This window comes from Eptesicus fuscus, chromosome 14 (genome assembly GCF_027574615.1).
Source record: "Eptesicus fuscus isolate TK198812 chromosome 14, DD_ASM_mEF_20220401, whole genome shotgun sequence".
NCBI classification, from domain to species: Eukaryota; Metazoa; Chordata; class Mammalia; order Chiroptera; family Vespertilionidae; genus Eptesicus; species Eptesicus fuscus.
This window is the reverse complement of record NC_072486.1, coordinates 8323437-8351053: the sequence shown is the minus strand read 5'-3', so window position 1 is coordinate 8351053 and position 27617 is coordinate 8323437. Positions and strand designations below refer to the sequence as shown.

Here is a 27617-nt window from a genome sequence, read left to right as displayed (position 1 = left end):
TTCCAGCTGCAGCTCACCCCGATTCCGATTCCGCACCTCGTCTTTTCTGGGGGAGCTTGGCTGAGCCTCTAGAGGAAGCCGAGGAGGAATGGAGAGCAGGAGAGTGAAAATAAAAGAGCCGCCCTGCTATAGAGAACTCGGATTAAACCGAAGTTCTTTTTAGATCAGCTTGCCCTCAGGGATCTGCCCGCCTCTCTACGTCTTATTCCTCCCAGAGCTCAGCCTTTGATGAGAGCCTTTAAGGGCTGTGCAGAGTCCCTGCTGGGAAGCAGAAAGCAGCCAACGCAGCCACCACTCAGTGCGCGCTGTGGCACCCTCGCCCAGCAGGGGCCGTGCTGGGGAAGGGCTGGGTCTGCAGAGCTGAAGCCCGGAATGCTGGATGTCATGGCCCTTGCAGCCTCCCAAGGACGATTCTGGTCACATGGAGGTGGAGATGCAAGGCAATTAGTGTATCCCTAGGCGATGCCCATCTTCTCTGGCACGAGCTGGTCCTGTGGCAGGTCTGCCCCGTTCCCCTGTGCACACTCTCTGCTTCATTGCCATCTCACCCTCTGGCTCATTCCAAGAGGATGTTCTGTTTGAAGCTGGGTAGGAGCAGGAATGCTGGACCTGTGGCAGGAAGCCGGACTCGGCGCGGTGCTTGGCAGTGTCGCTCGTCGTGTCGCCTCTCGTGTATCTCTAGGGCGGCGGTCGCCAACCTTTCGGACCTCACGGACCGCCAGAGGTCCGCGGACCACCGGTTGGCGACCACTGCTCTAGAGTAATTGTGAATCTTGTGGAATATGGATTCCTCATCTGGCCACTGCCTCCACTGGGACGCTCCAGGGCTTCAGTGTTAGGATGTTCTGTAGGGTCCAAGTACATGTGCCAAGTAGAGCAAAACCCTGTCCTCCCATGAGCCTGCTAAGTTCTTATTTTTAAAATATGTAACGAGTATTTATTTTTTAAAATGCTTTTTCTTATCTATTGAGATTATTTTACACCCCTCCACCCCAACCTGTTAGTGTGAATTACATTATTCAATTTTTTAATGTTACAATATTCTTACATCCCCACTTGGCCATAATTTTCTTCGAACTCATGGCTGATGCAATTGTCTATTACTTTATTTCATATTTTTCCACTCGTGTTTATAAGCGTTAGGTTTTTGGAATCAAGGTGATAAGCCTCATTAACCATCACCATCGTCATCATCATCTCAGCTATTTCTGTAGCAATAATTGTGTGTCGGATACTATTCTTAGTATTTGACATGTTAACTTGTTTAATACCATCCTTTTTGGAGGTAGGACTATTATTAACCTCATTTTATGGAGTTTCATGATGGCTAATATTTCCTGTCGAATTGTTCTCTTTGTTATTCTGTAACAGATAGGTTTATCAGGAATAATGCTTTTTATCCCAAAGTCTATTTTTATCTGATAGTATTTAGCTACGTTGGCTTTTAAATGGCTGTCATTCAAGTGATTGGTTTTTCCCATGCTTTCCTCTTCACCTTTTGGGTCATGTATCTTGTGAAACAGCATGTTGCTAATTTAAAGAGTCAACCTCAGTGTCCCTTTTTACTGACAAGGCTAATTTATTTTATTACAATTACTGATATACTTGAAATAATTTGTCCTGTTATATTTTATACTTTAATTTTGCCACACCTTTTCTTATTCCTTCCTTTTTTTCTTTTTCTTTCTTTTTTTTTAAGTTAACCATTTTAAAGAGAACAATTCAGTGGCATTGAGTACATTCACAACCTTGTGGGTTTTATTTCCTTCTCCCGGGAGTAAATCCTGCAGTAGTTCATTCAGTGAAGGTCTGTGACAGTCAACTCCTTTAGTCTCTGCCTGAAAATGTCTTCCTTTGTCCTTACCTTTAGTCTTTTGAATATTAAACATGTCTCTTGTTTAAGTAATTGCTGATTATCTTTTCTCTAAGGTTTTTCTCATTGTCTTTGGTGTTCCGGTAGTTTCTGTAGGACACTCTGGGTGTGCACTCATTGTCATAAGCACCATTTGACGCTACTCTGTTTCTCTGGATTCCTGTCCGGTAAGTTCTTGGCAGTTGTCTTTTCAGTAAGTTCCCTTCATTCATTCTCTTTAGTCTTCCCTTCTGGGACTCCTTCTAGAGGGATAGTGGACTTGAAATTCCCCCTCCCTGTTTCCTGTTTGCTCTTTAGGACACTTTTCCTCTCTTTGGTTGAGTTGCATTCTGAGTGACATCATCTGATAGCTCCTAGTCATTTGTTATCTCTTCACTGCATCTGGTCTCCTGTTTAAGCTTGCAAAGAGTTTATTCCCAACGTTTAAAAAGTTCTAACCTGTAGTAAAGTTGGAATAATAGTACAGCGAACACTTATATAACCTTCACCTATCTTCAGCAATTCTAAGATTTTGTCTCATTTGTTTTTTTCCTCTCCCATCTAAATTATATGTATTTGTAACACACACATCTATTTGAAAGTAAAATTCAGATATCATGACATTTCCCCCCCAAATATTTCAGCTAAGGATAAGGGCATTCTCCTACGTAACTACAGTTCCATGATCACCCAAGGAACTTCACATTCACTCAGTAACAGCTAACATGAAGCCCATGATCAGGTTTCTTCCAAGTGGCTCCAGAATACCTTCTAGGCTTGAGTTTAGCGTAGTCATGTCTCTCTAGTCTCTGTTAATCTCAAACAATTTCCCCCCGTTCTTGAGTTTCTCATGGGGAGTGTAGTCTTGTTGACCACACTCTAGATGTGTCCATTTTTGTTATGAGGTTTATTTTCAACCCCTCTGGCAAGGACAGCACAATACGACGCTGTGCGTTTCCCACTGCGTCACACCAGGGGCCCGGAGGCCGGTTGCTTTATTTTTGGTGATGCGACGTTGGGTCACTCCACGAAGGTGCTTTCTCCATCATTAAAAGGTAAATGCCCTTCTGCAATAAATAAGGAATCTGTAACTTTCAGGCCATTATTAACCTCAAAAACCTTTCACCAGTGGTTTTAGCATCCGTCAGTGCCCTTTCCCCATACTAGGAGTTTATAAAACGGTGATTTCCTAATTTTTATCATTCTTTTTGATTTATTAGTTGATGGTATTCTATAGAGAAGACCTTTCCATTATCTATTGCTCCCTCCCTTCCTCTTCTAGAAGCAGGCTCATATATTTAAAAAAATATGTTAAATATGTTTTTTATCCATCATTATAATGCTCATACATTTTTTAAATTTTTATGAGACTATTTACTTTTTACAGCTGCCAGTTTTTTTCTCATAGTCTTTTTTCTTTTCTTATGATTTTCATTTCATTAAAAGAAACCTTTCTCTAATATCTCAAATGACAAGTCTTTTAGATTGTTGTTCTGTTATCTCGAATTCTCGGGAGTCCTGCTTGCTGTTTTAGCCGGCTTTGGCTTACGGTGCATCCTTTCCTGATACACTCAGTAGGTTTTGTCTTGAGCATATTTCAGCGGGGACTTTACAGATGTCTCTCCTCCCCCACGTGGGGGTCTCGCATGGCCCTCCTGTGGAAGTGCCCAGGTAACTTCACATGCTTCAGTGTCGTGTGCAGGATATCATTGGCTGGGGGAGTCTTATGTCGATTTCTTGTATTCTGGGTTCCTGTGCTCCATGAATCAACTTGGACTCCATTCACACTGGGTTCTGTTTCCATCAAATATAACATACAGGGAGTGATCAATATCTTTACTCTCACGGGACACCTTTCTTTTGGAATCCATAACGAATTTAGCCGAGCATCCAGTACCAACATACAGGAGAGGGCACCTCCTCGTCTGGTTTCATGTGAAGAGCTGGTGTGATAGTCTGACCGTTGGGATACATAAGCAGTAGAGCATCTGCAAGAATAGCATGGCCCGGCACGACCTCTCAGAGCCCTGCACCTGGTCATGCCCCCAGGGATGGGCACACTCGGGCTTCCCCAAGGCACAGACGAGGCAGCGGATGCCACAGAGGGTAAGTGACTTGCCCAGGGTCACACGGAGTGGGGGGAGCAGGGACAAGAACTCCGGCCTCCGAGTGGCTCTTTCCACCCAGCCGAGGTTCAGTTACCCAGGGATTGAGTCCTGGCTCCGGTAGCTCCGAACCCCGCAGTGCCCTGGCCTTGCCTCTCCCTTGGGGCACAGAGAGGCGCTTGGGTGCGAGTGGCGGCCGGCCACAGCAGGCGAGCCGGCTGGCTGCGGCCCGCTTCCCGGGGATTTATTAGGAGCACACTTTGACACAAGTCTCTGGGTTATTGGCACAAGCACCTTTTGAAAAAGTGTTTTGAATCCTTGATTTATCTTTTTGTCATTGTTTTTTCATAATGGTTTTCATTCAAAGGCAAGAACATGCTTTTAAACTGACCTTTTAAACTTTGTAATGCTCATGCCACAAAGGGACACATGAAAGGAACAAAGGCGCATTCCCGAGCGTGGGCTTGCTTGAAGTCTCCTGGTGATGCGATCTGGGAAACGGCACAAAGCATCTGAGCGGGGCTCTCGCCGCTGATGGATGGCGCGCCCGGTGGAAGTCCCATGACCGGGAGCGGCCCCGCTGTACCCTACTGGGGGGAACGGCACCCCACCCTCTCACCACGACTCGTGGCCACCCTCGTGCCTCATGGCTTTGCCCTCAGGAGGCCAGGGGGGCCACTTGGGAGGTTTGGACTCTGTCCTATGGTCCACAGGGAGCCATGGAAGGTTCTGGGCAGGGAAAGACCAGAAAGAGCCAGCAGCCTGGGTTTGAGCCGTGGCTCTGATCATGTAAGTTGTGTGACCTTATGTGAGTTACACGGCCTCTATGAGGGCCACTTGATCCTCAGCAGCCATCTAGGAGCACTGCCTCGATGCTGGGCACAGGGGACACAGGTGGCCGGGAGAATCCCCCAGTCCTTTGTTCCGCCTTGGTTACTTCTCTTACCACGTGTATTGCTTTTATTATCTCACTGGTCTGGAGACTGAAGTCTGAGACCAGTTCCACTGGGCTACAGTCAAGGTGTTGGCAGGGCTAGTTCTTTCTGGAGGTTCTAGGGGAGACTCTGTCACCCCTTCTCAACTCCAAAGCATGCATTCATGCACTCACCCAGCAAACATGCTTTGGAGTTGAGAAGGGGTGACAGCCAGTCGGGCTGTAGAGGATTAGTGTAGGTTTGCCAAAGGGCATTCTAGCTTGTAAGCAGGTATAGAGGCACGGCTGAGGAGTTTGGCATGGAGGGAATGCAGGGGGCGTGAGGGTGCAGAGCGGGATGAGCTTGGGCGGTGGGTGGCCAGGCCATAGAAGGCCCACAGGGCACCCTAATGGGTCTGGATATTACGTTATAAGGAAGCAGTATGTGTGGGTCTTTGGAGTCATTGCCTGGGTTCAAATTCCTCTGCTGCCACCTACTTGATGTGCAACCTGGGAAAATTACTGGACTGCTCTGAGGCTCAGTGCAGTAACTACTTCATAGGGCTCTTCTGAGAAGCAGAGGCTTTTGATACTTGCAGGACACGCAGCACAGTGCCTGGGACAGCCAAAGGAGTCAGGCAACAGTATTTGCTGTTACATGGCTGCCATTTTTATGAATATGATGATTGATGATGATGATGGGAACCTTTGAAGAGGGTCAGCCTGACAGCAGTATGGCCCGACTTGCTTTTTTAGAAAGATGCCTTTGACCCCCTTATGAAGATGTGGGGGGCTGGCATGGGGTAGGGGCCTCACTGGGGGTCCTGAAGCCAGTCAGGACGCTATTGCAGTGACCTGGGTGAGAGATGAGGCAGAGAGCAGAGATGGGTACCCGAGAGGTGTTACCACCCTGGGGTGTTCCAGAGATGCCCGGGCAGCCCCTGCTGTTCTCTGCTCACAGTGGTCCAAAGGGGGATCCTAGCGCCCATCAGGCACCTGCGTCTCAGGCATCGCTTTCAGACAGCGACGCTGATGTGCAGCAAGGGAAGGGCACCTCGTCCTAGTCTCCAGAGCGTTTAGACAGAGGTGGGACTCGGGTCCTCAGCCTTTAGTGGCGGAGCCGGGGGGGTGGAGGGTTCTGATGTGAGTGTGGGGACCGGGGAGGGTGGGTCTGACACAGCCTCTGTGCTGACCCTCCACCTTTCACATCCTCTACCGCCCGCCCATGCCTTCGCACCTCTTTCCAGCTCCTTCTGTCACCATTCCCCATGAGGACGCTTGCAGAATCCTGGTAGCCAGGGGCATAGACGGGTGGTTTTGAATGGAGGAAAATGGCTTGATGAGTGAGGGAGGCCCGGAGAGGGGGAGGGCCGCTTGGAGGGGAGGGCGAAGAGCTCCGTGTTCCAGCACCAGCGTAGGAAACCCGGAGAACAAGCAGCGAGTGCTCGGGTTCGGAACGGCACGTCCTGGGCGATCTCCCATCACGCCCCTTCATACATCTTCAGGAGGAAGCCAATTCAATAGAACCGACCGTGGCAGGACTGCAATTGTTACTTCAGTCATATCTGACCCTGCAGGGACGTTGGAGGAAAGTATATTTCAATGTCACCATCAAAAGAGCTGTCGGTTTTAACATGGTAAATGGGTTTTCAGAGAGTTATGTCATATTGTTGTTTTTAATTCATTCTGTTTAGAAAATGATTTTGCTTTACTTCAGATGGATGCCTGTTGGAGGGGAAGAAAAACTAAAGAGAGTTAAATACAGGTAGATTGTTTTAAGAAAGTTCCTCGTGCATACACCCGAGTTTACCAATCAGAAGCACAGCACAGGTTCTCTGGTACTTTTTAAAAAACGTATTATGTATATATTTAAATTGATTTCTGAGAGAGCAAGGGAGAGGGAAAGAGAGATAGAAACATCAGTGATGAGAGAGAATCACCGATCGGCTGCCTCTCCCATGCCCTCTATTGGGGATTGAGCCCGCAGCCCAGGCATGTGCCCAGATTGGGAATTGAACCGTGATTTCCTGGTTTATGTGTGGACGCACAACCACTGAGCAACACTGGCCGGGCTCTTTGGTGCATTTTAAATGGCTGCTGAGAGCTTTACAGGAAAGCTGGAGAAAGAAAACAAAACAGGGCTGAGATGAAAACAATTTGTGTAATGATTACAAGAACTTGTGTGTGTGTGTGTGTGTGTGTGTGTGTGTGTGTGTGTGTGTGTGTGTGTGTGTGTGTGTGTGTGTTTCCCAGCAGGATCATGGTGACGTCAGCAAATTAACTTGCATTCGGTCCTTGGCAAGTGTCAAGCTACATTGTGATGTGTGTGCAACAGTGTTCACAGCCTGAAAGGCACCTTGGAGACGATTTGGTCCCAGCCAGTATGGAACCTGTCGCTCAGGGCGGGAGAGTGGCCAGTGAGGGCACACGCAGAGCGAGGTCTCCTGAACCCCCTCCAGTGCCCCTCCCGCTCCCTGCTGTTCTCCCTGGCCCACTGACGTTTTCCTTTCTCCTAGGAAACACCCGTTGCCAGTGCCCTGCCAGGTGGATGATGAGCCGGGGGCCCTGCAGCTCGGTAGGTGTGACTCCGGCCTCCATGCTTTGCCCGCCAGGGCCCAGGAGTCTTCTGGTGCTCTGCCTGGGAGGTGGCGGGTGGTGGGGCCCTCTCCTGGCGGGGTGGGGGCTCTTTTCTCCCCTGACCTCGGGAAGGAGGGCTGGCCGGGGAGCAGAGCATGCTCCTGTTTGGTTGCTGTCTTCTTGCACCGCCCGTCTTTCCCTCCTGGAGAAATCTAAGAAGTCTGTGCATTTCTGGGTCCTCCTGGGGGCCCGAGGAGCCTTTTCTGCATTTGGAGGTTCTTAGGGCCATTCAGAACCTCCAGAGGCCTCCAGAAGATCGTCTCAGTCAACATGTTAGCCCGCTGTGCCTGGGAAGTCCATTCCTCTGCAATACTGACCAGCGTGTGATTGAGGTGACATACGAACAGGGAGGTGCTTAGGGCACGCTCAGCTGGGTGCATTCATGTATGTAGACCCCCTAACTCCACATGCACACGTTAGTCTTGAAGCAGTGTTCCCTCTTTCTGTAATTCTCTACCCCCTCCCCCACCCCCCAGACGGCGTGTCTGCAGGGCTGGCCAAAGGCAGCGGTCAATGGAGAACGACGAGCTGCCCACCCACCAGACAGCGGGGATGGGCTCGAGTGCCTTTGACATTTGCTCTTCTGGAAGCAGCGACCCACCTGTGGGCCGTGTTGGCACACGGAGCTGCGCACACACTTGCCTCCCCTTAAGGCTTCCTTTGGACTGGAGCAGAAAGCAGGGCCTTAGAAGCGACTGCGAGAGGTGCCGTCGGAGGCTTTGCTTTGAAGCAGCTGAAAGGCAGGGCAGGCCTCTGAGTGGGTGTGCATCCTGCTTCGCTCACTCCAGAGGTGCCTGGGGTTTGAGTCACCAGGAGGGGCAGGCGGGCAGCCGGGCAGGCCCTCTCGGTGCGCGGCCGTGCAGACATGAGCACGGAGCCAGGAAGCGCTGGCGTCGGAGCCTTTCTAAGAGCCTCGGTGGAAGGTTTTCCACTGAGAGCCCTTCAGGTCCCACGGGCTTCTCGGGGAAGGAAGGCTTTCAGCGACGCTCTCAGAACCCGGCTCTTTGGAGCACAGGCGTGTTTTCCAGGGGGAGGCAGCCCCCGGGCCAGTGGCTCGGCTGGGGACTTAGACAAGGAGGAGATAGAAGAACCCATGGAGCCCGTCACCCAGAGAGAGGGAGAGGTTCGGGCGTGGGGCGGACAGGAGTCACGTCTGGTTAGGAACAGCACGCTCTGCCCAGCAGGTCACTCTCCTTGGTTCCGCTCAGCAAACCTCTGCTGGCAGTTCCGTGCCGGGCCCGGGCGCTGCAGGAGGCGGAGGGGAATGGAAGTGCCTCCTCCTTGCAGGGCCGGGCTGGGTGGCACCAAGGACGAGAGTGGCCTCCACAGCAGTGCAGGAAGCACACACCCAAGTTCTGCGCCGCTGCAGGTTCTGTGGAGGGTTCTGGAAGTTTCCATAGTGAGGTGGGATCTAGACGGGGCTGTGAAGGATGGCAAAGTCTTGCCAAGTAGAGGTGTGAAACGAGCCTCCTGGGCAAGGCCTGGGTGTGAGAGAGGTTGGCTTGAGGTGACCTGGCTGAAGGGGAAGCGGTGGGGTGCGGGCGAGGAGGCCGGGAAGGAAGGCCATGGCCGGGCAAGGCCTGTGTTGAGCGCTGTGCTTGAGGGTGACGGAACGGTCAGCCAGCAAGGGAGAGGCTGTGCTGGCCAGCAGTGCGCCGGGCTGTGGGGGGCCATCTCTGCTTGTGGGGGGCCGTCTCTGCTTGTGGCTGGGGGAGTGGATTCTAGGAGTAAGAGCCTGGGCATTGGGAGACTGGTGAGGGCTCTGGAACCGTCCACAGAAGAGGTGATGGGCCCCCTGTTCTATATGGGGAGACCCTGCTAAAGGAAGAATTAGCTGCCTCTTCCCTCCGCTCTCAAGACCCTTGCACTCTTCTCCATTCTAGCACTTGATCACCTTGTATTACCTGTTTGGGGCTCTGTCTCCCCCTCTAGGCGGGGCTCTCCCTGAAGGCAGGGATGATGTTTCAGGCATCACCCCTTCTTGTCCCTCATAATCCCTGGCACAAGGTGAATAAAATGCTTCATGAGCAAATAGAAAAATAGCCTGGCTGGTGTGCTCAGTGGGTGAGCATTGACCCATGAACCAGGAGGTCACGGTCTGGGTTGTGGGCTTGGTCCCCAGTAGGGGACGTGCAGGAGGCAGCTGATCGATGATTCTTCTCATCATTGGTGTTTTTATCTCTCCCTCTTCTTTCCTCTCTGAAATCAATAAAATACGCATTTATAAAGACAATGACATTCTCCTGTAACAGTGAGAGGAAGGGCAGGGTAAGGTAGGAGACATTCTGGAGGCAGGATGATCCGGACGCTGGCACAGTGTGGTGTGTGGGGAAGGGCCCCTGGTGGAGGGTTGGGGATGGAATCTGCTATCGACCGAAGCCTGAGGGGTGCTGTGCTGAGATTCGAGCTGGGGGTGTTGGGCACTTCCAGGAAATACCCATGAGCACCTGGGAAAAGACGGATGGGGCCTCTGTTATATATTACACTCTACATATGGTTTCCTCCAAGGGGCAAGTGAGTGGGATAGGAAACCAACCCTCTTGCTTCTCTTTAACCAGATAACTATGCCAGGGCCTTAAAAATAGAATTCTCAAACCGCCGGCATTTGCAGCCGGTTTTGTCTGCTTGGCCAGCATGTCACTCGGCGGCGCTTTGTTTTTCCCCTGCATGGCGGTCCCGCCACATCTGGGCCGGCGGCCTGCTATGTGGTCCTGAACAGGGGCCAAGGTCCTCCGGGCAGAAGCCAAGGCGGGCTGCCTCCTCCTGGGGCCGCCACCCGTCTGCCTCCCCTGGGCTCCAGCCTCCATCCCCAGACAGTCATGGGCCCAAGCAGAGCCCAGTGCAGCCCGGCTCCCTCCCGGACAACCCAGACTAGACAGAAGCCTCCAGTAGGCTTAAATATTGCCCCTTCTTCCCCCCAGGAAACAATCTGGCCCAAGGTGTTGCTAGGAGCCCTCAGGACATGGGGGCATCACTCTCTTCCTCTGTTTTGGGCCTCTATAGTCGAGTTATTTCTGTTCCTCCAGCAAAAATTCTCACTATCGATCTTTGCAAACCCTGCCCTTCCTCCTTCTCTTCATCCCTCTCTGCCCTCCTCCTCCGCCTCCTCCTCATCCTCCTCTTCCTCCTCTCTCCTTCCCTCTTGCCTTTCCTTCCTTATTTTCCTTTGGCCCCACCCCCAAACTCCCATGACCCTCTCCTCCATCAGCCACCATTCTCGTGTATTTAGTTGATATCTTTTTCTTGTGCATGTCTTTGAAAAATGTGTAGTGTTGTCTTGTGTCATGGATGTAAACCTCATCTGCTTTCTTACGTTCTCTGCCCAATGCCCTGTTTTTAAGCCCCTTGCATGTTGCTGGGTAAACATCTGGTCTTTATTTCAGAGTGTTTTTGTAAGGCCGTGGTCATGGTGGCTTTTCAGAAACCCTAGCTATGAAAGGTTTTCATTTCAATCCCTGACTTATGAAAGCATTCTTTTCAGGCTGAAGGTGGACTCTGTCCCGTCTTGGTGTACCGAGCCCCTAGGCAATGGCCTCATGCTGGCCTGGCCCCCCGCCAGGGCAGAAAGGGAGGCTATAGAAAGATATGAGACTTGTGTCCCGGGCTGTTGGCCTTTGGATACCGTCTCCAGAAGACGTGGGGCAGGGACAGTGACATGTCTACAGTCCTAGAGGCACAGAACTGTGGGAAAACATGTCCATATCTGTACGGTGCGGTAAGCTTTTTACATGAACCTTTAATCTTGAAGAAATGCAAGAAAAACAGGAGGCCCAGAGGCTCTCTAGGGACGGCCGGCTCTGCCAGCATCATTGCCGTGGGTGGTTTTCACTTGGGCCTTCATCTGAGGTCTGGGAAGTGCTGCGGCCGTGGCGATGGAGAGAGGGGGCCTCGGCCCTGGGAAGGCGCAGGCTGGTGCGCCAAGGCTCACGCGGGACCTGTCCTGGCCTCAGTCGCCGCAGCTGTAGGAGACTCTATCCGGGATGTGGCCTAGGTCCCTGCTGGCTGGAGGTCCAGGGACATCTGACTGGCAGGAAGGCAGGCCAATGAGCAGTCGGCCTGGGTGTTTATCCCGTCTCTGCCAGTTCCCATCTCTGTGACTTACCTTCTCGAAGCCTCAGTCTCCTCATCTGCAGATAATTACTCCCTCAGGGGGCTGCTAGGAGGCTTAGGTGGTAAAACATGTGTGGTTAATAAATGAAAGCTACAACAGTGATGACCTGTTGTTATTTTATCAGGAACGTGCATTTCCTGTGCTAATTCTGCCCTCGTCATGTTTGTCCTCGGGGGACACACTTGTGCATCATGCCCACCTTTCCTAAGAAATGTGTCTGAGCGAGGCTTTTCTGGGCCCCAGGCACTTCTTCCACCCTGTGCCCCCAGCAGAGCTTTCCAGGGGACCGCAGCCTCGTCCCACCGCCAGTAGCCTTGTGGCAGGGGCCGGCGTGGGGTCTGGGCACGGAGCAGGGCTGGCTCTCTCTGCCGCTTTCTCCCGGGGAGGGGCCGTGGGTGGAAGACTGCCTTTCACTCCGAACTCATCACACCCTCGGTGGTAAGCGACTCCACGCTCTGTCCTCCGTGAGTTGTAAGCAGGCGCTCACGCCGCCCTCTCTTTCAGAGGATGTGGAGGATGTGGAGGATGCGTCGTTTCGGGAGGAAGTCGTTCTCTCTCCAGTCCCGTCCGCGCTCAGGCTGCACATAGCGTCAAAGCCAATCGACCTCTCAGTGGCAAAGGTAGGTGCCGACTTAAAAGTGCGAGTTGACACATCTCGATCTGAATGGGTGTGAATGGGGGTGGTGTGAATCGAAGACGGTTTGATTCGAATTGGTGTGAATGAGGTGATTTTGATCTTTCTGGCTCCAGCATCTCAGTATAGCCTCTCAGTCGTCGTTAAACTGGGAATTTGGGTGGGATGTAGACGAAAACCTCAATGAGAGTCAGGAAAACGGGGGCCTAGTCCTGGCAGCTCCCACCTCTCCCCGAACCAAAAGGTCTCAGCCTCCTCCCATCAAACGCTCCAGGGCCCTGCTCTTCTGTCTCTGAGCAGCCTCATGGCATCTGCAGTGGCCCCAGAGCTGGGTGGCCATGGGATAGTGGCCCTCATTAGACTGGCCCCGCTCCTGCACTCGTCTCTGGGCCCAGGGAGGTACCAGTGAGGAAGGGCAGGGAGGAGTCAGCAATTCTTCAGCACCCTCTGGGCTCGCACCCTGGTCTCCTTGAAGGACACTGGGACCTAGGGGGCCGGTTCCTGGCCTTACAGCCTCCTCAGCAGAGTGCCCAGGACTCCGTCCCATCTCGGCTGCCAGGTGGCCTCACCCCTCCCCTTGGCCGTGGGATGAGTTCTGCTCCTGCTGTCCATCACTGGCTTTTCAGCCAGGATCCAGGAGGAAGATGTAAAACTCCTGGGGCACAGCTGACCTCCTCCTCTTCCTACTCACCAGGTATTTACTCAGCACACAGATCAAAAGTCAAAGATTTTTCTAGAGCTTTTCCCTCCCCTCCCTTCCCTTTTCCTTCCTTCTTTAGAAACCACAAAGGGTCAGAGGCGTGCTAGTGGCCCCGGCCTGGGAGGAAGTAGTCTGGCTGTCTGTAGCCACTGGCCGTGGTTCCCTGCAGTGGGGACCCACACTTGGGAAGGGTCCTTAGAGGCCGTAGAGACCACTCAGCAGTAGCATCTCCAAGAGCAGCTGGGAAACCTGAGGCCTCACAGAAAAGGAGGGCCAGGGCTTCTGGCTCCGGCCCTGGGACCTGGGACCTGGGACCTCAGGGCCTTGCTGGGAGCTGTCCTGTGATTAAGAGAACAGACACGGGCCTCAGCCAGAACACTCAGTCTCTCTGGGTTCTAGGCTCTCGGGAAACTCCGTTCCAGTACATGGATGGTAGTGGTTGGTGCAAGGAACCCACCCTGACAGATGACCCTGCCCCGCCCCCCCTCCTGTGCAGCCAGCCCTCCTTTGATGACATGGGGACAAATGCTCTGTCACAGAGATTTTCCTTGTACTTCATGAAAAGAAAAAAGCCATGTTAGAGAGAGATAATCTGAGCTTGTGGGAAAGATCTCACCCAGGGAGGGGGTCTGTGGAGGTGGCATCAGAATCCACATGCTGGCATCTTCAGAGGTCCCTGGCTGTGAAGTCATGGTGGAGAGAGAGGAAGTAGCCAGCATGGGGAGTGGGCATCCAGGGAGAGGCTCTGCCTTCCTGTCTAAGGGCCAGGCAGTGGGGAGGGGCTGGCACTTTCTGGGACTCTGGAGGGTGGGGCTTGGGTTGATGGGAGATTCACCGTGAGCTCAATGTCAGTCAGAAGTTTACAGACGCACAGAGTCTTGGGAGGTGGGAGGACCTCCTTCACTGGGTGGTTGTGGTATTCCAGCCAAGATCTTGGGGGACCACTCTTGGGTGGTGTTGTAGAGGAGATTCTCACATACGGAAAGGGTTATCCTAGAGCAGGATTGGCGAACTTTTTCTCTAAAGGGCCAGATAGTGTATTTTTGGCTCTCTGTTGCAATCGCTCAACTCTGCTAATGCCATATAAAAGCAGACATAGACAATATGTAAACAAACGGGCATTGATTGCTGTGTTTCAATAAAACTTTATTTATAAAACAAGTGGGGGCCGGATTTGGCCTGTGGGTTTGCTAAGCCTGTCCTACAGCACCAGTTGTCAGCCTTGGCTGCACACTGGACTCGCCTGGGAGGTTTACAATGACCGACACCCGAGCCTGACGCCCAGGGTTTCTGATGTAGTGGGCCTGGCACGCGGCCTGGGCATCAGGACTGTTAAGAGCTTCGTAGGTGATTATAACGTGCAGTCAAGAACTTCCAAGTTCCCTTGTAGAACTAACATTTTGTGTCTCATGTTTCCTCTAAGGAACCTAAGAAGGTTTTGGCCTGGGTCAGCACACGCTGGTTTGGATTACAGATGTTCCAGAAGTAAGACCTCAGGGTTGATATTATTTCTTCCAGTGTGAGAAGAATGGGTCTGCAAAATAAAAAGAAATAGACAGCCTTCCTGAGAATGGACGGCCCTGCCGAATCCAACAGCAGCTCCTGTGGGAACCCCTGGGCAGGTCACTGTTTACTTTCAAAATAGCCAATAAAACGCTCTCTTCTTCTGACAGGACATGAAGAACCTGCTGTTCGGGTCCAGCTTCTGCTGTTTCAACGAGGAGTGGAAACTTCAGAGTTTTTCCTTTAGTGACGCAGCCTCGTTAAAATACGGCATCGTGCAGAACAAGGCAGGTTGCTCTCACGTTTCCCCAGGACCTGACTGCGGCCCCTCATGGCCAGGGGTGGCATGCACCCCAGTTGGTTAAACCCTACGAACGTTACCTGGGCCGGCCAGTGCCGGCCAGCCCCACATTGGCCGGTTGTCACCCGGCAGGAACTTCACCTGTGGCTGCCGAGCAGGAGCTGGGGCGCCGGAATCCCCTCTGAGAGCGAGGAGTCCCCGCATCTGGCGGGCACCAGAGAGCGTCCGTAGGCTGCGTTTAGAGACATGGTTTTTCAGGATGAGGGAGACTCGAGGCAGGTGGAGCATGAACAAAGCGGGGGTGGGGGTGGGTGGGAAGGGGGAGGCCATGGGAAAGTCCAGCGGCCGCAGAAAGTGAGAAGCAGAGGTGTGAGGGGCGGTGCGATAAGACAGAAACACAGGTGCCTTGTGGCAGGATTTGAACATGGCTTACACTATCTCCCAGGATGTGCACTTGAAGGGCCCAAAGGGCCTGTAAATCCTGCAGTTTAACTGGGTTCCATTTCCCAAGCCCCACACGGCCTGGGGAAGAACCCCAAGACAGCCGGCTTCTGTCCCCAGTGTGGTCAAGCTCAGCACCCCCAAGTCAGGGGCTCCCACATCCTGCTGTCCTGTCAGTCCTTGACTTGTCGATGTCTCTAGGGATGAGCTCTTCGGGGAGCCCTCTCGGGCTGATGTGGGAGGGGACAAGCCACACCTATTGGGTGCTGCAGGCCTCGGTAGGCAGACGTGAGCGCATGTAAGCGGAGGCTGCAAAGGGACGCTCTTCAGTGAGGGTGGGGGGAGGCTTCCTGGAGGAGGCGGCCTCCAGGGTGGGCCTCGAAGGCCGGGGCGGCATTTGGCACCCGCAGCCCGTGGACACGGGAACGTTCCCCTGGTGACTGGAAACCTATGGTGACGTCCCGGCTGGTTGTGCAGTCACTTTCCTCCCATCAGACATTGCTGACGCGCTCCTCCCTCCAGCGACGGCTGTCTGGGCCTTGGCCGTCCCCTCTCGTGACTGGGGGTCAGCACAGTGGAAGGAGCCACCATGTCAGAGACCCCTGTTTCCGAGGCGGGGCTTGGAGAGGCCCGGGGCTGTCACCTGTGCGCAGAGCTGGTTCTGCAGGAATGACGGCTCTGCCCTGGGCACTTCCTGCTGGACTAACGCGTGCCCTTCGTTGCAGGGTGGTCCCTGCGGGGTCCTGGCGGCTGTCCAAGGCTGTGTCCTGCAGAAACTCCTGTTTGAAGGAGCCAGCGGCGTGGATTGCGCTCGGTAAGTGGGCGCCCATTCCTGCGGCAGCCTTCCCCGGAGGCTCCCCGTGTCCGGGAACACAGGCAGGGCCCGGCGTGTCCTTGAGCCGGCGAGGGGAATGGGGGCTGGCGAACGCGGCCTGTGCGACCGGAAATGAGTTGTGTGCCTTTGTCTAGAGGCAGGGAGGTTGCTAAGTGCTGTCCACGTGGTCATCGGCTGTGGCGTGGCGTCGGAACCGGGGCCACCCTCCTCCAAAGCCACGTGCAGCAGTCCGGCTGCCGTCACAGCCACGCCGACCCGCTGACCCTGCCCCGAGCCCAAGGCTCGCCTCCCTCCCACGTTACCTCACCTCTGCCAACGTCCCAGCCCCAGGGAACGCACTTCCACGCCTCCTGCCACCTCTTTTCCAGCTCACAGATCGTTTGCACACAGAATGTCAGGCTCACTCCCACTCACTTGGCAGACTTTTCTAGAACATTTCTGTGCAGGCACAAGATAAGGAGGCTCGGTGCTCCAGAAATGCTCTGCCGGTTGATGGATGGCTAGAGAGCCGGACTCCTGCCCCGTGGGTGGTGCAGAGGATGGACAGAGGATGGACGGTGCAGAGGATGGACAGAGGATGGACAGAGGATGGACGGTGCAGAGGATGGACAGAGGATGGACAGAGGATGGACAGAGGATGGACAGAGGATGGACGGTGCAGAGGATGGACAGAGGATGGACAGAGGATGGACGGTGCAGAGGATGGACAGAGGATGGACGGTGCTGGCCAGGCCGCGCCCCACGGCCTCGGGAGGAGCCGCCTGCTTCCCTTTCCTCCCTGCGGGCCAGCTACTGGCTTGTTTTAGTTGAAATAGGGCTCACATGCAGGAAAGCACTCCAACTGCCTGGCTCCTACGCGTTCTGCTTAATGAATTGTCGCCAAACCACACACGGCGACTGCATCACCCAGCACCTTGAGAGTCTCCTGCCAGGGGACGGGGCACCTCCATTCTCCTCCCCAGAGTCCAGCTAAATGGACTCTAAAGTCACAGTTCGGTTTTGCAAGTTCCTGAACTGGAATGGAAAGCACTCGTCTTTTAAACTAGCCATGTCATCGCCTTTTTTAGTTTTTAAGATTGAGTGCTATGAAGACAACATAGCCGTTCCCATTTATTCAGGTTCTCCTGGGGATGGCGGTTCCCCAGATGGTCAGCCAAGCTCCGTGCAGATGAAACTCTGCTGCTCCGGTGCCTTTGCCGTAGGCAGGGCCCAGTGAAGGCAGCTTCTCATGCTTGGCATTTTGTGCCTTGTCTAATAGTGGAATTTGTCCAGTTGCTTTACAAAGTGGTAACCAAGGTGATTTTACTCAAGTCAGAGGTGCTGACCATGAGCACAGCATCACCCTAATCAGCATAGCGACAACTCACTGGTCCTTGTTCTCTAGACACCCCACCCCCACCACCCATTCTCCCAGGTCCGTCCCTCGCTGCCTCCATGTGTCGGACCCTCCCTGGCCTGCTCTGGGAGCCCAGCCCAGCCGAGGGCGGGCAGCTTGAGTGTCCGTCGTGGGCAGAGAGCCTGCCGTTGACTCTCCCCAAGGCCAGCACAATGCGCGATGTTCAGGAGCACTCCTGACTGGCCGGTGGGATGTGCTCAGCGAGGGCCCCTGGCTGTCCACAAGGTGCAGGGGCTCCCTCTGAGCACCCCGTCCCCACCTGCCTCGCTCCCTTCCTTGCACTGGAAGGAAGCGTGCAGGGAGGACTTAGCAGGTGCTTGGCGGGAAGGCGGGGCTCAACGAGACAGCCGTGGCCTTGCCCTCATGGCGCCTCTAATTGAAGCAAGAGCCAGACAAATAGACAGGGGGCTGCAGGGGACGTGCAGGGTGCCAGGGGTTCACCCGGACGTGAGGAGGGTGGGCAGCTGCTGGGGGAGTGACATTTCTTCTCACCGGGAGCGGGGGATGAACAGGACTGATTCCTCTTCTCACACCTCCTCCCACATGGCTGCTCCTCCCTCAGTTTACCCTTCCAGCAGGTGCCTCATACTCCTTCTGGCCCTCCAGGCCCTGGGGGCTGGCTGCTCATTGCCCAGAAGCCATGGCTTCAGGGAGGCCTTCCCAGACCTCCCCATGCCAGACAAACCTGGCCTGCCTCCAAGCCCCGCCCACATCAGTGCCCTGTTCATCCATGGTGCTACCTGTCATTGTCCACCCACAGCCCCCACCTCAGACACCGGCTGCAAGAGGACCCAGGCTTTCCTGGGCTGTCAGGCTCACAGGCATCCAGCCCAGGGCTTGGTCCACCAGAGAGGCCCTCAGGACTTTCGTTGAATGAAGGCCTGGACAGATGAACAGTTATCCAGACTAACCGGGAGGAAAGGGGAATGGTATTCCAGTAAGGAGAACCATGTGTGCAGGGGCTGAGGGCGGGGACAGCAGAGCCGGAGAGCTGAGAGTGGCCTGGGGTGGCCAGGGCAGAGTTTGGAGGGGCAGGATGAGACTGGGGCTGGAGGATGGGTCAGGGCCAGGCTGCCAGAGGGGCCTCGGGGCCTGGCCGCCTGCTGGGGTCAAGCCTTGGCCTTGGCCCTCGTGGGAGATGTCTTACAACTCCTCTCAGCCTCATATCCCTTTGGAGCTGCTTTTGAACTTGGACTCGGGCTTCTGAGAAAGTTGTGGATCAGTAGTCAGGGCAAGGCTTTTAAGTTGGTGCCAGGAATGCTGTGTCCGCCCGGGGCACTAGGCAGGCTTGGTTCCTTATTGCCCACCCTGCATGCCCACTCAGGGGGTGTGAGAGCCCCCGGATCCAGGCACAACCTTGTGGTTGAGCTCTGCTCTGCACACCAGAGACAAGAGCCAGGGCCGGGAGGCAGGCAGCCATCCAGGTTGGGGCTGTGGGTGGAGGAAGACTGCAGCTGCGGAAAGTGAGGTTCCCCCCACTGCCCGCAGTCAGCCCTGCACGGACTCAGGCCCGTTTCTATTGACAGGTGCCTGTCTATTTAAGCACCGATTAGATGGAGAGCCTCCTGGGTTCGGGCTCCGACTTGGGTTAAGCAAAGGCCAAGGGAATGAGGCGCTGGTGACGGAGGAGGGAGCGGGGAGCCAGCAGGATCTGAGCTGATGCTGTGCTGAGGCGAGGCGCTGCAGGTTAGAGGCCGCGGGAAGCTGCCTTTGCCAAGCTGGCCTCAGTGCAGCCTGTAGGTGCTGAGGCCGGGGGGTGGGGAGGGGGTGGGGTGTGCCTGGCTCTGTGCTCCCTAGCCTGTCCCCAGGCTGGGGGTGCTAAAGAGAGTGTGAGACTGGGGCCTAGGGACCTGAAATTGTGGGGGAGCAGGGCCTCACTGTCTCCGTCTGTGAATCTGTCCTGCCTAAGGCTGACTGCGAACCAAGGCCTTTGTAAATCCCCGAGGGCTGCGTGGGTGAGTAGGACCATGGGTGCCGCTCGCCAAGGTGCATATGGGGAAACTGAGGCCCAGAGAGGCAAAGATGCTTGCCCAGGGTCACACCTGGCATCCGTGGCAGAGCCAAGCCTGGCACGTGGCACCCTGTCTGTCGCTCACACTGCTGTGCCCTAGAGGAGACTTGGCGACGGGAGAGCCAGACGGGAGGGGAGGCCTGAGCGTCCTGGGTCTGAGGCTCCTGAGTGCTGGACGCCCAGATGGCCTCTCGGTGACCACTGGGTGGCTCTGTGTTTTATGAGGGGCTTCTCGACAGAACCACTGCTTTCCCAATTTGGGAAAAGTCAGTAAGAAGAATACAGAGACTAGCACAGCAGGGACTGGGGACCCGCCTCACCTGGCGTCTCTGCAGGGACCTCTCTCAGGCCCCAGCTCCTCTCGAACTTGGTTTATTTCTTCAGTTTTAGCACTGACGGATGGGGTGGTTGAGCTCGCACGGGCTGTGTGCCGGGTTGGGTGTGAGGCTTCAGCGCTCCCTTCTGACTGAAATTCCAGGATGTCAGAAATGACCCGGCTTAAAAAACAACAAGGCGGCACACGCCTTCTCTTCAGGAACCCTGGCCCGGCCACCTCGCAGCGCCTGCAGCTGGCGGGCTCGGGGCAGCTCCTGTGGACCCGGAGGGGCTCCGCGCTCGCGAATGCAGAGGGGGGGGGGCTCCTGTGCGGGGGGCTCCTGTGCGGGGTCTGCAGGCCTGGGGTGGAGACCCCCCCTCGCTCTCTCTCCTTCCCACTGACCGACCGACGGTTGGGAAATGGTTCTGTGAGAGCCGCGGTGGATGTGCTGTGCCCTCCGGGAAGGCATGCTGAAATAAAGGGCTCTTGGCAGGGCCGTGTTCTGCTGCGGGATGTCGGGCTTCATTAAGACTCACCCCGTCAGGCCGGCAGCTGACCTCTCTTCTATCCTGGAGGACAGTGCGGGCCACGGGACGCCGTGTTTTTCCACTCGAGGAGGGCTGTGCCAGCGCTCAGCTGGTGGGCAGGGTGGCGAGCCCTCGGTGCCCTGCAGGCCTGGCAGGGCCGCGGGCAAGATGCTGTCCTCTCACCTTCACTTTCCTTCTGAAGTCGGGGAATTTGAGGCCCAGAGATGGAAGGACACTTGTCCGAGACCCCTCCAGGCACAGAGCAGAGCCCGGCTCGGACCCAGGTCCAGTGGCCCCGGGCCAGCCTTCCTCCCACCCACTCCGCAGCTTGGACTGTGAGAGGGAGCAGATGGACTAAGCAGCCTGCACTCAGCTTGCCTCTGCATTCGCTGTGAACGCAGTCTAGTGGGCTGTGAGATGGACAGGTCAGGCTGTTCTAAGATAAGTCGGGTAGAAACACCTCTGCAAGACTCGGGTGGTTGAGGCCAACGCAGAATGAATTATTTTCCCACTCCCACCCCAGCCCAGACAAGGGTCTTCACCCTGCACCTCGGGCGGACGTAGACTCTTAAAGAGCCTTCTCGTTTGAGAGCCCGGCCAGGTGCGAGATGCATGGTCGGAGTTGATAAGTGTGTGTCTGCTGAGCAAGGCAATGCGGACCCATCCTGGTCACTGAGGCCTGGCCCTGAAGGCAGACACCAAGTTATCTGGTGACAGTAGTCTGGGTGACCAAACACATCACCTCCTTCTCTTGATTTTCAGCTGTACACACACAGGTGGGGACACCATCTGCCCCGGGGCAGGATGGGATGCTTAGGGGCATCGGGCCCAGGGCCCGTTTACAGGTGAGGAGGTGACAGTCAGATAGGCCAAGGGGCTTCCCGGGGCCTGGGAGCCAGAGTGGAACCCAGCCCGACCACCAGAGCCAGGCCCGCCCTTGCCGCAGCCCCACGTGCTTTCTGGGAGGCTGGGTCTCACAGGAGGAGGAGGCTGGCGGAAGCTCAGGGATGGGCGGAGAGACCAGGTGGAAGTCCAGGAAAGAATGAGGACTGTTGTGTAGAAACACGGAGGCCGGAGGGTCTGTAGCCAGGAGCCCGGTGCTGGACGGACAGGCTCGAGGCAAAGGGAGGCTGGTCTCAAAGCCACGTGCCCCGGACGGCGGCCATTCCCCACGCTCTCCCTGTCCCTGGTGCTGTGGCGGGAGTTCCCATCTCTGCTGTGACTTAGTCCCTGGTGCTGTGGCGGGAGTTCCCATCTCTGCTGTGTGACTTAGTCCCTGGTGCTGTGGCGGGAGTTCCCATCTCTGCTGTGACTTAGTCCCTGGTGCTGTGGCGGGAGTTCCCATCTCTGCTGTGACTTAGTCCCTGGTGCTGTGGCGGGAGTTCCCATCTCTGCTGTGACTTAGTCCCTGGTGCTGTGGCGGGAGTTCCATCTCTGCTGTGACTTAGTCCCTGGTGCTGTGGCGGGAGTTCCCATCTCTGCTGTGTGACTTAGTCCCTGGTGCTGTGGGGGGAGTTCCCATCTCTGCTGTGTGACTTAGGTGGGCGGTTAGTCTCGGCGCCTCAGGCTTCCCCTTTGACCACGAGGTGACAGCCCTGCTCCTTCACAGGTGCTGAGCGATGGGGGAACGCAGCGCCAGAGCCCTGGGCAGGGGACGAAGGAGGCGCCGTGCTTGGCTTCGCCCTCCTCCCTCCCTCACATCACCCCCCAGCGGCCTCTTCGTTGCTGTTTATTTTCATAAGAGATTTTCTGCAGTTTTTGGCACCACTGACTGCCCATCCTTCTTAAAGTCCTTCTGTGGGACGGCACCCCTGCGCTAGAGTTCCCCAGGGTCCCATCCTGGCCACTGCCTCTGCGTTCCTCGTCCTCCCTCTGGGCGGTCCTAGCCACCCAAGGTGCCAAGGACCCCGCAGGTGGCTCGGAACCCTCCACTCAGCCCTGGCCACTCTTCCGGGCTTTAGATGTGTTCCCCGGGCACATACACCTCCTCCCTCAGCCCGATCCCCGCCTGTGCTCTTCATCTCGAACCCCTCCTCTCCCATATCCCCTCGCCCTAGACGTCTAGTCTCCAGCAAGTCAGGCTGCTCCCCTGCCCCGCCCGCACCTGTGGTCTCCTTTCCTATCGCCTCTGGGGCCCAGGGGTCGCCGAGCACGGCCGGGCAGGGCAGTACCTTGCCTGTGCCCGGGTGGCAGCAGGGCTGGGGCACGTCTGCTCAGCCTCTTGGGCTGCCAGAGCTCACCCCCCTCTTACACACACCCCACGGCCAGCAGGTCTCCAGTCCCTCTGCTCCTCCTCCAGCCCGCCCCGGGCCCCTCCCTCCAGGCGCTTCCCGTGGTCCTCATCGGAGGAGGTCCCTCCAGGCTCTGGGGGCGCCCCTCTGGGCGGCAGAGGGAAGGAGGGGCCATCTGCCCCGGGGCTGCACTGCCCCTGGTTTCTGTCCCATCGACATAAACACGCTCCTTTTCCTCCTCAGGCAGCTGCAACCTTCCAGTGCGCACAGGACCCACTGCCTGGCCCTGGCCATCGCGGACATCCTGTGGCGGGCTGGGGGCCACGCGAGAGCCGTGGTCACACTGTAAGTGCTTCCCGGGGCCGTGTTGCTACCACTTCACCTTGGGCTGGCTCAGCTGTGGTCAAGCTGGCTGTGTGTCCTCCCAGACCCCTGCCTGTGCCCCATGCTGGGACCAGCCCAGAGAGCCAGCGATGTGCTGGGCAGCCCTGCCCTGGGCGGGCGGGGGGAGGGGGGCTCCATCTCATCTCAGGACAGGCCAGATCTGCCTGCCTGCCTGCCCCCCGTGCCCGGGAGCTCCGGGGGTGCTGCCTGCCTGAGAAAACCTCTGACCCGCACCTGCTCCCCTCTAGAATTTTCTGACCCAGAAGCCTTGGAAAACAACCCTTCGATTGACCTAGTCAACCCCCCCACTCCCGATTTGTATCCTCTCCCCAGTCCCCAAAGCACGCTCTGTTTGTTGTGTCACTTGGGTCCCTCCAAGGAGGGGACTCAGGTGAGTGGTCGATGGTGGAGCCAACAGGGTCTTCCTGCTACCTCCCTCCTGCCTGGGTGGAGGTGCCATCCTCTCACCCACACGGATGCCCGGCTCTCGGCCTGATGGAAGCATCACTTGGCCCAGCCCCGTGGCAGGCTTTAGTGAAGGTGCCTTTTCCCAGCTCTGTCACTTATTGGCTGTTTGCCCTTGGGCAACTGACTCAACCTCTCTGTGCCTCCTCTGTTGACTCATCTGGAAAATGGGGGTGATGATGATTACATAACTGGTGATTACGAGGGAATTAAATGAGTCAATAAAAATCAAATGATGTATAATAAATGATAATCTATCAGTGTAAATCATAAATCCACATAAATAAATGATAAATAACAACAAATGAATGTGGAATGCTCAGGACAATGTCCGGCGCTTACTAAGTGCCATGTCGGTGTAGCATTATTCTTACTGATCCTACAGAGTGCTCATCCTTGGTACCCATGTTCCAGTTAACGTAGTAACCCTGGCCCTTAGGATCTGACTAGGAGAGAGAAGCCCAGAGAGGGGCAGTGGCTGGCCCACGGCGACACAGCCGGCTAATGGCACAGTGGGCCCCACTCCCAGCCCAGCTTGAGGCCCTGCCTCACTGGGCGGCGCACCCAGGATGCTGTGAAAACGCTGGGGGGTCGGTGGGAGCCTCGGAGGCTGGGATTCCTGACGCCCCTGAGCACGAAGGGCAAGCCAGCGTCCCTTAGTGTGGGACTGTCTGTCAGCCGTGGGTCACAGGCGCACTTCCTCCTGCCAGGACTGGGTTTGGCCATGCCAAGCTCTCCTGCTGTCTTTTTTCCATCCCTTCCCCTCCTTTCTTCTGTCAGTGGCGCTCTCTGGACCCAGCCTCGTGGGGAAAAGCGAGAACGCCTTGGCTCCTTCTCTCCCCGGAGCCACCTTCCCACCCGCCCTCATTGAATGGCACATGTGGACTCGCCCTGGCTCAAGGTCATGTCTTTTTCCACACACTGGACTCAGGCGTCTCCATTTCCTTTTTAGGGCTTCGGGAACACAGCAGTTCATTCCAACAGGGAAATACAAAGCAGATGGAGTCTTAGAAACAGTACGGCTTTCTGGAAAATTATCACGCAACCCTTGGCTTGGTTTGGGCACGGTCTCCTTTCATATAAGTAAATCCTTCCTCAGCTGGGGAGGCCAGCCCTCCCTGTGGCCCCGCCAGCAGAACCTCCCCCTGGGCTGGGGCTGGGGCTCGGGGGGGGGGGTGGGGGGGGCTTGGGGGTGGGCTCTTGCCAGAACTGGCTTCATGGCCCCAACAAAGGCTGATGGGCAGCCTGTGACACCGAGGCCGTACCAAGCCCAGAGCTCCCCCCGCAGGAGGCCGCCACCGTGGGGGCTTCGCTTTCCCGAGTGGCTTCGTGTGACCTGGGTCCGGGCACCTGTGGCCCTGGGAGCCTGAGGAAGGGTCTCACGTTGTTGGATGTTTTCTCTAAAGGCGACTTCCTGACCTGCCTGAGAAAGCAAAAGAAACTCATATCTGCTGCTTTCTGCTCCACTCAGTATGCTGCCTGCCGGGCTGAGAACTGGCCTGGGTGGCGATTTGGATAGGACACCTGCCCCACAGTCCCCGCCCGCCCCCGCCCCACCCCCAGGTGCTCCCCAGGCTCCTGGCTCGGGCGGTTCACTCTGTGTTTGTGTCTCCTCAGCTCATACTCCACGATTTGACCTGCTATGAGGAGCTGGTGGCTTTTCTCCAGCAAAGCATCCATCAGGTACGCGCGGTGGTTTAGTTGTGGGTGTGTGTTGTTAGGCCTTCTACTCTGTTTGTAGACGAGATGTTGGTGAACTGGCGTTGTCCCCCTCACACCACCCTGGGCGGCGCTGGGGGGTGGGGGTGGGTGGAGGGTAGGGAGGAGCTGCTGCTGGCCCTGGCGCCGTGGCTGCAGGAGAGTGGGCTTGGGGAGCAGGGACCCAGGCCCCGCCATGCTTCCTGGGGGGCTGGCCGTGGCTGCCAGGTTCAGCATGCTGCACTGTGGGGGCTGCCGCAGGGGACGGAGCGGGGTCCGAGTGGAGGGAAGCAGCCACTGACGGTGTCTTGGAGAGCTTTCTCTCTGTCTGAGGGGAAGCAGACACCTCCAGAAGCAAAGAACCCTTTGCCAGTGAGTGGGAGGGGCCCTGGGGTACTGATCACATGACTCAAGCATCTGAGGCCCCCTCACTGCCCACTGATGGCCCCTGGTGACCCTCAGCACCAAGGTCTACATCCTTGAGTGTGGGCGGGGCCTGTACCCCCACATGGAAGCCAGGAAGCCCCAGCAAGACTGGCTGTGAAGGTTCAGAGGGTGGGGCCTGTGCGGGGAGGGGCGCCTTCCTCTGCCAGCCTCTGGGCAGAACCCCCCCCCCCCCCCCGTGCCCACTCTGGTCCCTGGGTGCACTCGGTCGATAGCTGGCCCTCCTCTCTGGAGGCCGTGTTTCCCTGCAGTTTAACTTGTGTTTTTGCTGGAAGCCGCTGAGCTGCCTCAGCACAACCCTCACCAATTCATTTTTCACGGCCTGCGCCTGAGAGGGCTCCTCATGCCAGGCCTGGAAACCAACACCGAGCCGTCTCTGCCCAAATAAATAGCCTCCTTGCTGTGCTTTCATTACCGCTCGCCCCCTGGGCGGGGTGTCTGGCTGGTCCCCGCGAGCTGGGGATGCCGCCGCCCTGCCTCCGAGTGGGGCTCCTGGTGGGCTTGGGTCTCTGCGGCCCGAGCAGCACGGGAATGGCCCTTCCCCAGCGGGACAGACGTGTTCCTGGCCCCGGCGATGGTTTCCGGCCTTTCAGGGAAGGCGCCTGGCCCTGCGGTCTCCCGTGTCTTGGCAGCTTGAATTTGATGAGATAATTTGAATCAATGTTTTTAAAAAAACACCACACAACGCCCCCCCCCCCCAAAAAAAACAAAACAAAAAAAAAAAACAAAAAACAAAAATGGAATATTGGTGCCATTCGGTCACGTTCCGGCAAGAGCCCAGGTGGGGGCGTTTCCTCCGGGCTGTGGTCTCGTCTAACTGCACATGGAGCCACGGCCAGGGCCCTGCACGGTCCCTCCGGGTGTCCCAGGGACTGGACAAGGTTGGCCCTAGTGGAATAACAGCTCTTCCCGTGAGCGTGTGGGCTCCCAGTGGCTTCTGTGTCCCCTTCATCACGGTCCTGCGAGGAGACGGTCTCTGCAGGCCTGTCAAGGCGATGTGCAAATCCAAGGCAGAAGCGGGCAGGCATTTCAGAAGGGGAAACTGAGGCTGGGAGGGCTTTGTCACTCCCTAAGGCAGCACGCAGGTCTGTGGTAGAGCTGTGACAAGGGCGCAGGGGGCCCAAGTCCGCCAGGCCTGTCCCGCGGCAAGGACTCAGCCCTGCTCTGTGCGGTGGTCACGGCGTCCTTGGAAATGTGCGGAGGAGGTGTGCGTTGTCCTCGTTTTGCACATGGGGACAGGAGGACGGCAGAAGTGTGGTGACTGGCCGGGTATCACAGGATTAGGCCGAGGTGGGTTTAAGATGGCTGTTGACTCATTTCTTCCATCTCTACTTGCAAACACGGATGGAAAATGACTTACTGAGGAGTGACGCCCTTTTCTGTGTTCTACCAGTCACTGCGGTCACCCGCCCTCTCCTGCCTCTGGGCCTTTGCACGTGCCTCTCCTCTTGTGCGGAACAGCACTCCCTCCTCTTCTGATTCCGCCTCGCCCCTGGGGTTTCTGTTCAGACACCATTTTCTCCAGAAAGCCTTTTGGAACTCCCTCCTTCCCCACACTCGATGTCTGTACTGCAGGCCCTTCCTGTGTGTCTCCAGAGGAACCTGTGTCCCATCAGAGCAGAGCCCCTTCCCCACCCTCCCGAGGCGTGTTGTCCTTCTTCCCCGAGTTACTTCTCAGGAGGACAGGTCTGTGCCCACCTGTGCACAGCGTAACCTTGGCAGGGAGCAGCCTCTTGGCTCTTTCACGTGGTGCCTTGTTTTGAATGACTAATTGAATTAGTGGACGGAAGTAAAGGCTATATTTTGAGAAAAAGAAGAGATAATTTTATCAAAAGCTGGAGCTAAAATAGTTACCACACTTGAGCACCGTATTTGGCTCTGAGCTTCTTGGCGCCAAGGCAAAATGGAAATTTGATAAATTCTATAATTCTTATTGTTCCGGGAAAACAAGCTTTTTTTTTTCTTTTCTGGTTATAAGTCCAAAAACAAACTGATCACATGTAAATAACTGGCTATTTTAATGGGCAGCAGCTTCGACAACAGTTCACAGAAGTGGTATCGTCATCAAAGTGGGATGAGTAAGGTCCTCACCCTGGTTTGCAGCGAGGGGATG

The 27617-nt window shown here is 55.9% G+C and overlaps 1 protein-coding gene across 1 annotated transcript in view; it reads left to right on the top strand.

Annotated features, from left to right (window-relative positions):
• MINDY4 (MINDY lysine 48 deubiquitinase 4) overlaps window positions 1-27617 on the top strand; it is a 90352-nt gene that overhangs the window by 31219 nt on the left and 31516 nt on the right. The window contains exons 6-12 of the mRNA XM_008147562.3: window positions 7387-7445; window positions 12123-12238; window positions 14626-14742; window positions 15923-16011; window positions 22757-22858; window positions 24315-24378; window positions 24980-25045. Coding sequence (XP_008145784.2) covers window positions 7387-7445; window positions 12123-12238; window positions 14626-14742; window positions 15923-16011; window positions 22757-22858; window positions 24315-24378; window positions 24980-25045 — 613 coding nt within the window. The remainder of the gene's footprint in view (window positions 1-7386; window positions 7446-12122; window positions 12239-14625; window positions 14743-15922; window positions 16012-22756; window positions 22859-24314; window positions 24379-24979; window positions 25046-27617) is intronic.